Source organism: Ambystoma mexicanum, chromosome 1q, assembly GCF_040938575.1.
Source record: "Ambystoma mexicanum isolate Mex_15411 chromosome 1q, UKY_AmexF1_1, whole genome shotgun sequence".
NCBI lineage: Eukaryota > Metazoa > Chordata > Amphibia > Caudata > Ambystomatidae > Ambystoma > Ambystoma mexicanum.
In genome coordinates, this window is record NC_090922.1 from 1,304,708,160 (window position 1) to 1,304,722,284 (window position 14,125).

General features: G+C 48.0%; 1 protein-coding gene across 2 annotated transcripts in view; it reads left to right on the plus strand.

Annotated features, from left to right (window-relative positions):
* Window positions 1–14,125, plus strand: part of LDLRAD1 (low density lipoprotein receptor class A domain containing 1) — a 225,800-nt gene that overhangs the window by 90,171 nt on the left and 121,504 nt on the right. Inside the window, exons 3-5 of one of the 2 annotated variants that reach the window (XM_069642158.1) lie at window positions 2,823–2,966; window positions 11,268–11,405; window positions 12,986–13,036. In XM_069642158.1, coding sequence (XP_069498259.1) covers window positions 2,823–2,966; window positions 11,268–11,405; window positions 12,986–13,036 — 333 coding nt within the window. The remainder of the gene's footprint in view (window positions 1–2,822; window positions 2,967–11,267; window positions 11,406–12,985; window positions 13,037–14,125) is intronic. The other variant, XM_069642157.1, reaches the window with a different exon arrangement.

Below are 14,125 nucleotides of genomic sequence, written 5' to 3' on the forward strand. Positions count from 1 at the left end.
ACCCTCTCAGGTCCAACTAGGGTCCTTTCTCTCGTCTATCTCTATCTCTACCTGTGGTGTTCCCCAGGGGTCTAACTCCCCTCCCTGGCTGTTCAACCAATACCTGGCACCTCTTGCCCACCGCATTGCCGCTCTCTTCCCCAACTTTCAGTGCTATGCGGATGACACTCTTCTCCTTCTCTCATCTCTGTCTGCTATCCAGGAGTGGTGTGCCGCCAGCGATCTCTGCCTTAATGCCAGTAAAACTGAGATTCTCCTCATCGGCACACCTGCTCTCTCTTTTCCTGGTACTCTCTGGCCGGCCTCCCTTGGTTTCCACCTTTGAGGCTAAGCATATCAGGGTCATCTTCAATACAACACTCTCCTTTTCTCCTCACATCTCTGACATCTCTAAGAAGTCACACTACCAACTGCACCTCCTCAGAGGCATTCTTCCTTTCCTCTGTTTTAATGTCAGGTTGGTGCCTCTTGTGCGCTCAGAGTAGATTCAGAAAAAAAACACTTTCGAACTTAGTTTCTAAATTCAGTTTAGGTTTATTCTTGTGTTCAAATTAATTGTATTATTTTCCATACAATGTTTTGTTTTTCGCTTTTACCTGTGATTTTTATCTGTAACATTACTTAAAAGTTGTACAAGCACAATCTCTGATAAGAGAATGCCCGGAGGCCATTTACAGGCTCATATTTACTTCTTGTTTTTTCGAGATGTAAATAATTTTGCCTATGTCTAATTTTGAGTATTTTCCACCTCTTAAATTTACGTTTTTCCTCCTTAAAAAACCTTTGTTACAATTTTTCTTCTACAGTCTTCTCTCCTGATGAACCATAGCAGAACCTATGGGGAAACACGTGTCGAGAGGGATGAAAGTGTAATATGTATGAAATTAATACGGACCATTTTTGCTTTTGGAAGAATAAGACATTGTGCGAATATAATACAATTAATTTGAACACAAGAAGAATAATCCTAAACTGAATTTAGAAACCAAGTTCGAAAGTGTTTTTTTTCTGAATTTACTGTGAGCGCACAAGAGGCACCAAACTGACATTAAAACTACGTCCAAGTATTGCTATAGTCCCAATAAAGGTGCCAAAAGTGCAGATCATAGTAAGAATTTAAACAAATAAATGGAATTGCCCAAGGGAAATAAAGCCACCAGTGACTGTAAATTTACACACAAAAATATGCTTCCTTTCCTCTCTTTCCCCCAGAAGCTCACTGTCTCCAGAGCTCTGGTTCTCTCAAGGCTGGACTACTGCAACAGCCTCTTTCTAAATCTGCCTGCTTCTACCCTCTGCCCTCTGCAACTCATCCAGACCAGGACTGCAAGACTTGTCCTTGGCCTCAAGCCCAGGGATCGTATCTCTCCAGCACTGACATCTCTGCACTGGCTCCCAGTGGCTGCGAGGATTAAGTTCAAGACCCCCTGCATTCTCCACAAGGCCTTCTGGGGCCTCAATACCGCAATCTCTCTTCCTAAACATATTCCTTCTAGAGCTCTCTGCTCATCCATCTCCAACTCTCTGAGGGTCAGTCGCTTTTCCAAGCAGAGAGTTGGTGGCAGATCTCTTTCTTCAGCTGGGGCCTCCCTCTGGAACAGCCTCCCTGCCTCTCTGAAACTTGAGCAGAACCACCTCCGGTTCCGGAAGCAACTCAAGACCTTCCTCTTTGCTTCCGCCTTCTCTCTTCCTCTCCCCTACTGATGACCCGTCTGATCCATGCACTGATCACCTGGCCACCCTCTGAAATTGGGACCAGGTCCATGCCTTTCCAGTTGCATCCCGCACTGCCTCTTGGCTCCCCCAGCACTTCTGGTCTGTATCTGTAACACTACTGTCCCCTTTCTTTGCACTTACAAGCCACCCGCTGGCTGCACGTTCTAGTACCTGCACTGTGCCACCCGTTGGCTGCACTTTTTTACCTGCACTTCTCCACGGCACGTCTCCTCTCCTCTTACTCTTCCCTGCACTTGTGCGATCTGAATGAAGCGCCTAGAAACACTTGTATAGGTGCGTTATAAATGCCATATCATATCCTATCATACTGTACAGATCAGCTTGGTCAACTGAGGTCCATTTGCGCTTGGGCGGGGGTCGGGAGTGCCTACATTTATTTGGCTTACCTGTCAATACGATTGTGAATTTTTCTAATAAAGTGGTTTCATGAAGGAAAATAATATAGGCTAGTGAATTTTTACAGATCAACAATAGTGAAATGTGATAATTTAGTTTGGGAGGGAATAATTCTTGTGTATGTAGGTTTGTGAGAAATATAACCTGTGCGTCGATATTCTAATTCATGATATACAAACAAGGTTTTGGAGTTCATTCAGTATTTTCACGTTGGTGCACATTCGGTTAGATATGCTTTACCTGTTTTTTTTTCAGTGCTTCCGTACAGGATCTTTGAAAATCAGCTGATTGATTGAATTCTTTTTAACAGTTTACTTTAAGTTGATCGATAATCAGACCGTGCCAAAAATTATGATTTTCCAACTCTGTGACAGGAAATGAGGCTTTGTTTTAAAGCGACTGGGATGTGATTTTAATTAATCGGAAGAAATAATTTACATTTTTTGCAGCAATATTTCCTTTTTTGCAGCAAAAATGTAAAGTAAATGCTACAATGTCATGTGGGATCTGTCCGAAAGAGGATCATTTTAATGTATGTTACCAGTTGTCATAACTAAATGTATATTCAAAGGGTGCATTGAATATTGGCTTAATACCTTTTCCAAATGTTCCTTAACTAGGAAAGCAGACACCATGAATCTTTCACATATGAACGTGTTAATGTGTTGTCCCTTTTCTGTTTCCTCTAGCGGATTGCTGCAAGAGCTGCAGCACCCTTGGATGCTGCTCTCGACGGTGCCTGTGCATCTCTGCCGTGGCTCTGGTGGTGTTAGCAATCATTGCTGTTGCTATTGCTTGTGCCACTACTTTCGCAATTCCAGCGAGAACTCCAGGTCAGGATTGCTTGTTCACTGTGCCACTTTGATAGGTAGTAATAAGATCATATTATAGCGTTAAGACCTGATCCGGCAGGCTGGATCGGGTGTTATCGGCCCGGGGTCTGAGTTAAAGGTCTGATCGAAGCTAGTATCATCTCTCTCTTTTCTCCCTTTATGCTGCCCCTCTAGTCACTTAATTGTGACTAAATTAATTCTGCCAGCAGGAGTACAAGGATGAGTAGTGGCTAAACCACCTACTCAGCCCTCACATTACTACAATACATGAGTAATCCCAAACATGCACAGTCAAGAGATATACCTCCTTTGCCTTTTGTGGTAATGTGGGTCCCAACAAATTCTTCTTGAAGTATTCAAGTCCAGTGATTAATCAAATATGAAGTCGTTGACCCCCCATTTTTTTAACATGTTTATTTTAAACCGTTTTCAAGGTAAAACATTACAAGCATATGTCAGACGGAGGATGATCTTAGAGTCCAATTCAGCATGATCAAGCGGGTGTTGCCAGACACCCCAATAAACAAGCTCCCTCCCTCCCCCCACCTTCCTCCCGTTCAAGTTCCCCTCAGGCCTGGTCGGGCGGATTAGTCTGTTGTTGGTGCCGCGTTTGCTCCCAGGGCCCATTGCGCAGACCGGGGTTTATGCGTCAATGCTGGGAAGTCCCGATCATAGTCTGGAACTGGGGCCCTAGAGTCTGCAAAGCGGTTTAAAAGGCCTGCCTTGGCCGCCGTGACTTGCTCTGCGACCAAAATGTCCCAAAGCTTAATCCACCAGAGGACTTATGATGAGGCCTCGGTTGTCTTCCAGGTGCGTGCAATTGTGATTTTCCCCCGCCAGTAAAAGCTGCGTGAGTAGCTTAGCTGTCTTCCCTGATCTTGAATAGGCACTTTGTGCCGGGGCCCCGAGCAGAATGGTTTCCTGGACCCTCAGGAGTACCACGTGGGTAATGTCTTCAATTACAGGGATGCATTGGGTCCAGAAGGATTGCACGGTAGGGCATGACTACCACATGTGAAAGTATGAGCCTCGCCTTCCACAATTATGCCAGAACTGGGGGTCTAGGGCTCGATTAAAGCGAGGAAGGCAGGCCGGGGGTAGTACCATCGCAGAAGCAATTTGTAGGCACATTCCTGATTAGTGATGTAAAAGGAAGTGCCGTGAATCCTAGGCCATATGTCCACCCACGTTTGGTCCTCCAAGGGGTGGCCCAGATCTGCCTCCCAATGTGCCATATAGGGGGCTGTCGTGGTAGGTTTGTCCTCTTTCAACAAGGTGTAGAGTGTGGAGATGTTACCCCGCTGTGGCAAATCCAGAAGGGTGAGTTCAAGGGGGGCAGAGGCCCGGGTGGCCGCCTGTCGAGTCTGGGGATGAGAGCACCAGTGTCAGAGCTGCGCATAGGATAACCAGTCTGCCTCGGTCAATTGAAAGGCTGCTTTACATTGTTCAAAGGAGCAAGGCTGGCCCCCCTCAAATAGCTGTCCCAGGGTTTCCAGCCCCCCAATAGACCAGTTTTTGAGGTTCAGCGGTTGAAAGCCCGGAAAAAAGGCTGGATTGTGGAAAATTGGAGGGGGGTAACCAAGCCACGGGGAATGCCTTTGTATTTCAGCGCCCAATACCACGTTTTAAGGGAGTGTTTAGTGGAAGATAAGATCCCTCCAGGTCTGCCGCAATAAAGGTGGATGTGTGGAAGAAATTTAAGGGGGAGCATGAGGCGTGATTGCTCCAGCTCTACCCATTTTCGATGCCCAGAGATTATAGCCCACGCCTGAACATGGGATAGTTGTGCTGCCACTTGATATTTCAGGGACCCCTAAGCCCCCAAGTCTAGAGCTGCCTGTCATGGTCTTCTGGGAGATCCTTGCTTTCCTACCCATCAAAATAAAGGCAAGCATTTGCCTCTGCACACATAAAAGAGAGGGTAGTGGGATCGAAGTGAGAAGGGATGCGCAGGCATAAAGAAACCACAGGAGGAGGTTCATCTTGCAAGCAGTGATCCGCCTGATAAGCGAGATCTCCTGTGATGTCCAACGTTCGAGATCTGATTCTAATTCTTTAAAAAGTGGGGGGAAGTTTGATAAATACATGTCACTGGGCCAAGATGGGATTTGGACTTCCAGGTAGGGAATGGATTTCCCACTCCATTGGATCGGGCATAAAGGTTCTAAGGTTGCCTGCTCCCCTGGATTCAGGCCTATCCCCAGAGCCGCTGATTTCCCAAAATTAATAGCGAAGCCTGCCACCCTCCCGAATCTACAGAGCTCTTTAAGGGCTGCGGATAGGGAGGGACGAATGTCCGCATAAAGGGAAATCCTATGCTGGAAGGTGCCAACGGTAAGGCCCCTAATGCCTAGGACCATCTGAACCCTCTGGGCCAGGGGCTCCATTACCAGGGCAAAGAGAAGTGGGGACAGGGGGCATCCCTGCCTGGTTCCACAGGTTAGGGAAATCGGATCCGATAGGTTGTGGTTGACCCGGAGGAGGGTTTTAGGGGGCCTGATAATTTGCTAAGACCAATTTGCGAAAAAATATGGACCAAAACAAAAGGCCTCCAAGGTGAGCTGTAAGAAGGACCAGTCCACCTTATCAAAGGCCGTGGAGGCATCCAAGGCCAGCACTGCCAGTTTATGAGAATCTTGGGAGACGATGTCCACCATATTTAGAGTCCTCTGGATATTGTCCCCAGTAGACAAAGCCAGTTTGGCCTGGATCTATCAGATTGGGCAGAACCCTCGCTAGGCGATTCGCCAGGATTTTTGAATAAATGTTTGCATCAATGTTCAATAGGGAGATGGACCTATATGAGCTATTTTCTTTAGTATCTTTACCGGGTTTGAGCAGGATCACCGTTATGGATTCTTGCATGGTTGTGGTGATGGATCCCGACACACCAAATGAGTTTAAGAGGGCTGTTAGCGGGGCCACCAGTTGCGGGCGGAATACTTTATAAAATCTTGTGGTGAAACCATCTGGGCCCGGTGCTCTCGGTTTCAGGGACTAAATGGCGGCCTCCACCTCCTCACCTGTGATCGGGCATCTAGTTTCTCCCTATTTGGCTGTTCAAGACTTGGGAGGATGGCACCCTGCAAGTATCGCCGTTGTTCCGCTGTGTCCCGGTGCGTTGCTGACATGGTGTCTGTGAGATGTGTCGCTGCTATTCGTAGTTTGTCTTGTTCAGCGGATTTGGGTCTTGCCCTGGGGGTTGCGGGGGCCCACTGTCATGTTTCTTGTCTGTGCTTTCGCCAGTTTCTCCGCTAGGAGTTTGTTCGCTTTATTGTTCCTGGCATAATCCTGGCATAATAAACTTGCTTGGATTTCGCCAGTAAGTGTGCCATCTCCTCCGCATGATGGGCCTCTAACTTCCTCCTGGCCAGCTGCAGGGCTTGTTGGGTTTTCGGGGACCAGCCTTTCTGCTTATGGTGGGCCTCAGCTATTTGAACTACTCCCTCAAGATTACTGCGGATCTGTTTACGTTTATGAAACTCCGCCCCATGTGCGATTAGTTCTCTCCGCACCACTGCCTTCATGGCGTCCCATGTAATAGCCGGGGAAGTATCTTCCGTTGGGTTTTCCCAAAAATAGTTTTTGATCACCGAGGCTATGGAGTCCCTCAGTGGCATGTTGTTCAAGACAAGGTCGCATAGGTTGCATCAGCGTCAAGGGGGCGGATCAGGGTCATGAGAACAGAAGGTCAACATGATCGGGGCATGATTAGAAAACACCTTTGATTCTATGCTCACATCGTTGACAAAGGCCAGGATTTGAGGGGAAGTCAGTATGAGATCAATGCGGGAGAAGGTTCGATGTGCATGCGAGAAGAAGGAGAAATCTTTTTTGCCAGGGTGAAGCACACTCCATGAATCCACCACCCCCACGGTGCGAAGCAATTGGAATCAGCTTATAGCAAGCTTAAAGTCTTTGGGGGCCGCGGGTGTGATCTATCCCAGATGGGATCTGGGACCCCATTTAAGTCCCCTCCTATGATGATGTGGCCTGCCCCAAAAGGGAAGAGGGTCTTTCCCAATGCCTCATAAAATGCCTCTTGTCCCTCATTAGGAGCATATACCGCTACCAGAGAATGCAGCTGTCCATATATAAGGCCCTTGACCGCCACATAACATACCTCCGGGCACCGCAGGGTTTCTAATATTTTGGGTCGGGTAGCCCTGGCAAAGAGGATGGCCGTACCCCATTTTTTCATTCCATTAGATGCCAGGTTTTGGAGCAGGAAATTTCTGTCATGAAGGCGGGTAGAATCCGAGGGCTGCATGTGAGTTTCTTGCAAAAAGACCACCAAGCCTTCCATATCTTGAAGCCACTTCAGTGTGGACTTCCATTTAGAGGGGGAGTTGAGGCCTTTAGTATTCAGAGAGTTGAAGTTTAACTTCTGGCATGGTGGGGGCGTTCCCAGGGCCAGTTGTGGGGACGTGGCTACGGGGTCTTCAGTCGCCATCAAGGACTTCCATCATCCTGTTGTCACAGTGCAACCAGGAATTTAACTGAAGCTTCAAACGTGAAGCAGTAACATCAACCTTGTGGGAAGCCAAGTTTTTCCGGTCAGCCTTTCCCTTAGCCAATAGGGCTAACACAGTTTGTGATGTACTCCAAGGGCTTCTAGGTGACATTCACCTCAGAGTCGGGCATGTGCCATGCGAAGCCCGCTGCCGATGAGTGATTCTTCCATGTCCCCACGCATGTTGTTATTCCAGGGTTCACCAAATGAAGGCTTGTTGTATAGAGGGTGGTGACCCAGGCCTTAGTTGTTACTCAAGTTATGGCTCAGTGGCTCCCCAAAAGGTCATCGTCCATTCTTCTCCTTCTGGACTTTCGTCCAGGTCCAACGCTTCGGTTTCGGGGGGAGTTCTTCAGAGCCACTCATTGGCAAGTCAAGGGTGGTTCCATTTTTCTTCTCAGGTGAGATGGGACACAAGATCGAGTCAGCATCTTCCAGGTGGCTAATCGTTCGGGGGACCCCCTTGTAAGCGAACTGGAGAGCGGTGGGGAACAGCCAACGGTATCTAACATGTTGGTCCCAAAGAAATAGTGTCAAGGGCCTCAGGGATCTCCTCTTCTGGATAGTCGCCATAGCTAGATCTTGGTAGATTTGAAGAGGGGAGCCCTGAAAGATCTCCATGAAGGCTTCCTTGCTCGTGTAAAAATGGACCCGGGTGATGACAACAGGGGGGGGAGTCAGAGTCCAGCCCTCGCCGGGGTCGGAGTCTGTGGGTCCGGTCCAATATGAGTTGGAAAGAGATTGAAAGAGGTCACCCACATATTCTGCCAGCTTCTGGTCCGGGACTGTAGAGGGGACACCCGAATTCAGAGGGTATTCCGCTGAGCTCTGTTCTCCAAATCTTCCTGCTTGTGTTCTAGGATGTCCTTTTTTGTCAAGTAGGGCTTGCATCGTGCGCTGTATTTCCAGGAGCGTGGCCGCATGTTCTTGGGTCAGGTCTTCCACTTCTCCTACTTTTTGTTCCACCTCTACGACCCTCTGCTCTGTTTGTTCCACTTTAGTGGTGAGCTCCATCATGCCAGACTGAAATTCAGCTTTAATGTCCTGCATAAAAGCCTGGATGTCTCCCCTAGTAGCAAGTTGACTCTCGCTATCCAAGGAAGCTTGTGGCGGGGAATTCAGCGGTTCTGTCTTTTTCCCCTTGTCGGATGGGAGCAGCAAGGTGGCAATGTCCGCACTCTTCAAGGATTTAAGTGTGTATAGACATCTCTGTCAGGACCCAGGGAATACTGCAGAGTCCTCCCAGAGATTAGCAGTTGAGGGGCAGTTGAGGGGGAGTGAAAGCCATTTTGAGGAAGGGGCTTGGCAACTCTCCAGAGTCTTACGAGGCAGGCCTCCCAGGACAGGTCCACAACTGAGTGAAGATGGGTGCTAGCACCCCAGCCACGTCGGGTCTTTGTCTGGGGTAGAGAAAGTTACTGTGTCTGCTAGCCTCCAAGGGTGACGGGGTGGATAATGTCTTGCTGTTAATTCAGGCCCCCTGTACCTGGTGGGTCCCCCTCGCTCAGGACCTGAAGTAGCGCTCCGCACAGGCCACTGTGCTTGGCTCAGGAACGTTGAAGTGGCCGTTCATTAAATGTAGCAGTTATAATGAAAAAGCGTGGGCTAATCATTAAGGTGTTGCAGGCCAAGTGAAGCAGAGGGTCTCAGAAGCTCTGGGCTTTTGCCAAGTGCTGAGAAGTTAGAAAGCCCGGGAGTTCAAAGGTGGAGGTAGTCCAGCAGAGATCAGTGAGGGAACCCCGCTGGCGTTATGTTGGGCTCTGTGGGCCACACTGCAGGGCTACCCCAGCAGACGACCCAGCATATGGGCAGAGTAATGGTGGGCAGGGGCGCCCTAGGATGTAGTTGCTCATTGGGGTGTTAGGGTCAGAGAAGAAGAGCAATGGACATGGTCCCCAAAGTGGTGGCTCTGAGTTGCAAGGCGCCAGGAGGGTTTTGCAGGGGCTATTCTTTACCTCAGGTGCACCTGCACAGACATGTGAAGTTTATCTCCTCGCCTCCGTGCATCGGTGGGTTCCAGGTCCACCGCGGTCCCCACAGTAGGGCCGCCACAGCTAACAGAAAGCATGATAGGCTCGGGAGCACTGCCAGAAGAAACAGAGCGCGATGATGGGTTTGGTTCCCCTCGCTGTAACAAGCATTGGCTCCAGCGTAGTTTTCACTCAGGGGCCGAGGCTGTGACGTGCTCCTCGTTGCATGGGCGGATACTGCCTCCTGTAAGATCTCGGTTGCGGAGGATTCAGTCCACGATCCACACGGGCCACGGGGTAAGCACTCTACAAGCTGTCTGCTCCTCATGTGGCACTAAAAGAGGCTCCAGCCCGCCCTCATGCTGTGCTGGGCCCCAGATCCACAGTCCACAGCCCCAGCAGGAGAGCCAGGACCCCCCCATGGGAGCACTCACCGAAGATGGAGGACCGGAGAGGGCGCTCGGAGGACGCAGGTTGTGTTGGTCGGCTCGGCCCCCCCCCCCCCGGCAAGCAGCAGGTCTTTCTATGTCAAAGACTGCACCCGGGGGTCGGGGCCACAACGCACTCTCCTCAGAGGCAAGTGCCAATTCGGTTCTGGCTCAATGTATCCGCGGCAGCAGCCGAAAGGGCAATTCACAGTTGAGAAGTGGGGGTACCCCCCCGGGCCTCCTCCAGACCGAGACGGCTGGGCTGTGAGCCGAGTCCTCTCTCTCTTCGTCTTGCGACGCATGTCTGCCATTTTAGACATGCTGGAGTGGGGGCGGGGGAGTGAGCTAGGAATCCGCTGCAATCCTGGAATCAGAAGCGAGCCGGAGCCTTAAATCGCCACCATCCAAGCATCATATGTTGGGGCTCTTAGAATCACCTTTTATTCGAATTTACTGCCTGGAAACAGGGTCATTATAGGCAGAATAGCGGGCTTCAAATGGAGGCCATTAAAGGAGCTGCCTCATCCCCGGTGCTCCAGGCCACGCCCCCCTTTGTCCCTTTTTAAAGGTAAAAGTCCATAGGTGATTATACAAAGTCAAACGTGGTTTAAGAAGTCCAATCACTGTTCTTGTGACAAGTGGTCTTCGCTTTCTTTCTTGCATCATACTCAAAGTGCTTTGTGCTGAACGAAGTGGAGGAAACAGGAAGGAAGAGGAGGTACAGAGAGAAAAAAAAGATGGTGGAAGCCTGCTGTGAGGCTATCCTACTGCAGAGAGGTGTTACAGACCTCACAAAGGATCAAAGGAGAGGCACAGTCTTGCATCTTTTGCCCAAAAGACAAATCGACAACTTTGGAGTAGTCAACTTACTCCAAAGTTGTTATTTTCAAAGTCATTGTTTTTAAATTGTCTCCCTTCTCCAATAGTTCCCACTCCATAACTCCCTATTTTCCCTACTTAACCCTTTCCTTGTTCAAAGTATTAGCTTAAATGTATCAAATCCTGCAAAAGGTCAGTACACATAACCCTTATGCTTAGTTCATTTATTTTCTTCGACTTTTAGACCTAAAAATGGTTTTGCAATCATCTCTATCCATCTCATATTGAGCCAGCTCACAATTGGATGTTAGGTTTTGACTGTGATACCTTTCCAATTAATTACACTAAGCATGGCTCAAGTGAGTTTTGAAAACCCCTTGTATTTGTCCCACAAACAAATCACCAAGCACACAAATAAAACATTTGCATCACTATCCCGCTCAGGTTCAGAATACATTCTTTTTGAACTAGGACATGACTATAAAGCAGCTGAAGTATGGCTGAAGCTTGTAAGAGAATATTGACTTTGTAATCGATATGTTAGATGATGTCCTTTCTTCTTTCTTTTTAGTAAATCGGTACTGCATGACGTCAGCTAACCTTACAGGCTTCCTATGTGATGACAGAGTAAACTGCATCCCAGCTTCGGAGGTCTGCAATGGAATGAAGAACTGTTTAAATGGCGAAGATGAAGAAGACACTTTGTGCAGTAAGTAGTTTTTGTTTCTTGGTAAAGTATGAAATCCAATTGCAGCTGTGTGTATAGATGCTTCTGCAGACGGGCTGCAGGGTTAATAGCCCCCAGACTCTATGTATATGCCCTTCCGTCCCCCTACCCCAGTACCTGGCATAATAATTACGGTGACAGTGTCTCCACTTATCCATTTGGGGCGGATGGTAGATGTTGTGCAGCACATCTCTATATATATCGTGACCGCTTGGCTAGCTTTGTGTCTCACATTTTCTGTCTGCTACTTACCAGAATGCAAGAACTACAGTCCAAACTATATTATATGTCTTCTTATTTATCTTAAATCATTGTCATCGTATTTATTCAACATTACACCCAGGAGCATCTTTATGTGAAACCATTCCTTAGCGTGTCCCTTTGACAGTTTTAGTCGATACTCATTACGCTCTTTACCTCTGTATGAGGTATATACTCTCATCTGCTCAGACAGCTAGAAGATAGTTTATCCGATGGCTGGGAAACTTTGTGGGAGATTTGGGGGATAATATCGGGCAGTTTGCAGGACATCTACCTGTCCTGATCTGAGGAATCTTTAACTGCTAGAAAGGAAAACTGCCAGTTGTCATACAGATCATGGAAGGAGGAATTATGCTAAACTGGCAATTTTATTTAGGACAGGCACACCAGAGCATGGGAGCCGCTTTAGGTTCCGAGGAGACTGACCTCAAGTATAGGTTTCAGGATGTTAGGGTCCCCATCATATCAGGGTCTCTTGTTTCAGATCTAAATGAACAGGAGACACATTCTCCTCCAGATCCATTTTGGAAGAACTGTAGCAGACAGGTCTGGGAAATACAGAGCAAATACATTCTCAAAGTTATGTTGCCTGTCCCAACATCCCTAAATTCACTGCAGAGGGTCGAAAGAAGTTAACCCCCATCTGTCTCTCTCACAAGAGGTTCTCCTTAGTGGCTTAGACCATCAGGAGTGGACTGGAAAACAAACAGGTTTTTTTCAAAGTGGCCCCATATCATACGCAAGCAGGACCAACCTCTCTAAGGGTTTGGGTTGTTCTCCCACAACAAAATGTGGAAATAATTGGACCAAATATTGAATTTTAAAGCACATGCCTCCCTATATAGGGATTTAAAATAAGCTTTATAACGCATTTCTTAACTTCAAAGGTATGTTGCGGCTAAGGAGAGAGGGAGGAAGGGGATAGGGTGCATGGGTGGAGGGCAAGAGGAGCAGAACACTAAGGTACCTGCACAAAAGAGGCCCAGGGTGCAGATGCCTGCGGCAAATGTCCATAGTTCCCTGTGTGCCAGTCCACCAATGAAGACCATGCTTTGGGGTCGGAAAAAAATATGAAGGGGTGCCCTCTGTAGCAGGGACAGGCCCTGAATACTCCATGAGGAGCTCGGCAGTCACTAGATGTTTATGCTCCTCCTACCGGCTCCAGCACAGGAACTCTGCCTTGTCCTATCTCCCTCCAACTCATGTGCAAAAAGGGAGTTCTTCATGCTCTCTTTCGCTCATAGCTACTTGAACACTCCATGCCGGGCACCTTCTAATCTGAATTTCTTTGTTTTTATTAGGAGTTTCGGTCACTAAACCAATGCAGCAAGGTATTCCTGTCTGTACAGTTGGTATGTGTCTTTGATTTCAAAGTCCTTTTTAAAAATAAAAAATATGTTTTTACTAGCTGATATACCCAGCGTTGCCCAGGCTTTCATTCCCTCATAGGTACAGGTAACTCTGCAAAATGTGGCACAGATTGATCACACGGAGTGGAATTGTATAAGGAACAAAGCTTTGCCAAGCCACAAACCCACAAACAAATATTGACTTTTGCTGAAATCTGGGGAAAGGGGTGGGGTGTCCAAATGTCATGTAGCCAGTCGGGAGGGTACCAACAGGTGACTGTGCAAAATGTGGTGCATATTGGTGAAACAGCGTGGAATTGTATAGGGATCATACGCAAAGCCACAAACCCGCATTTTTACTTTTGCTGTCTTAACCTTTTTTTGGGGGTGGGAAATCGCAAAATCGGAAATCCTCTGGAATCGCCTATTCTGATAGCACAGGGCTGGACCCCGCTCCACCGCTGTGCAGGGCAATGGGTGGGGTTGGTCACATTTCACTATCAAATTTCACTATCGCCAGTACACCCCAGACTGGTATGCTGACCTTGTGTCCTAAAATCATCAATCTCCCGAAATCACCTATATTGATAGCACAGGGTCGGCCCCCACCCTGTGCAGGCCGAATGGGTGGGGTTGATCAGATTTCAGTATCGCCAGTACACCCCAGACTGGTATGCCCACCTCAGGTCAACATGTCAGCCCACCAACTGTTGTGGGGCTGGAGCCAACAATCGTAAAATCGTCAATCTCACAAAATTGCCTATACTGATAGCAAAGGGCCAGACTCACCTCTGTGCAGGGCGAATGGGTGGGTTGGTCAAATTTCACTATCGCCAGTACACCCCAGACTGATATGCCGACCCTGGGCCACAATTTCAGCCCACTAACTGTTATGGGGATGGAGCCAACCCCGAACATACAAACATACTTTCACAAATATATATATAGATTAAGGTTTACAGAGGGCATGATGCATATCAAGGAAAATATGCTTGGTGCTACAAGAGTTTCAGAATGCGTTGCAGCAAATAACTTCACTTTTTTAAGTACATCATCCAGAAGCAATTAAACAATGGCAAACAACTTACAATA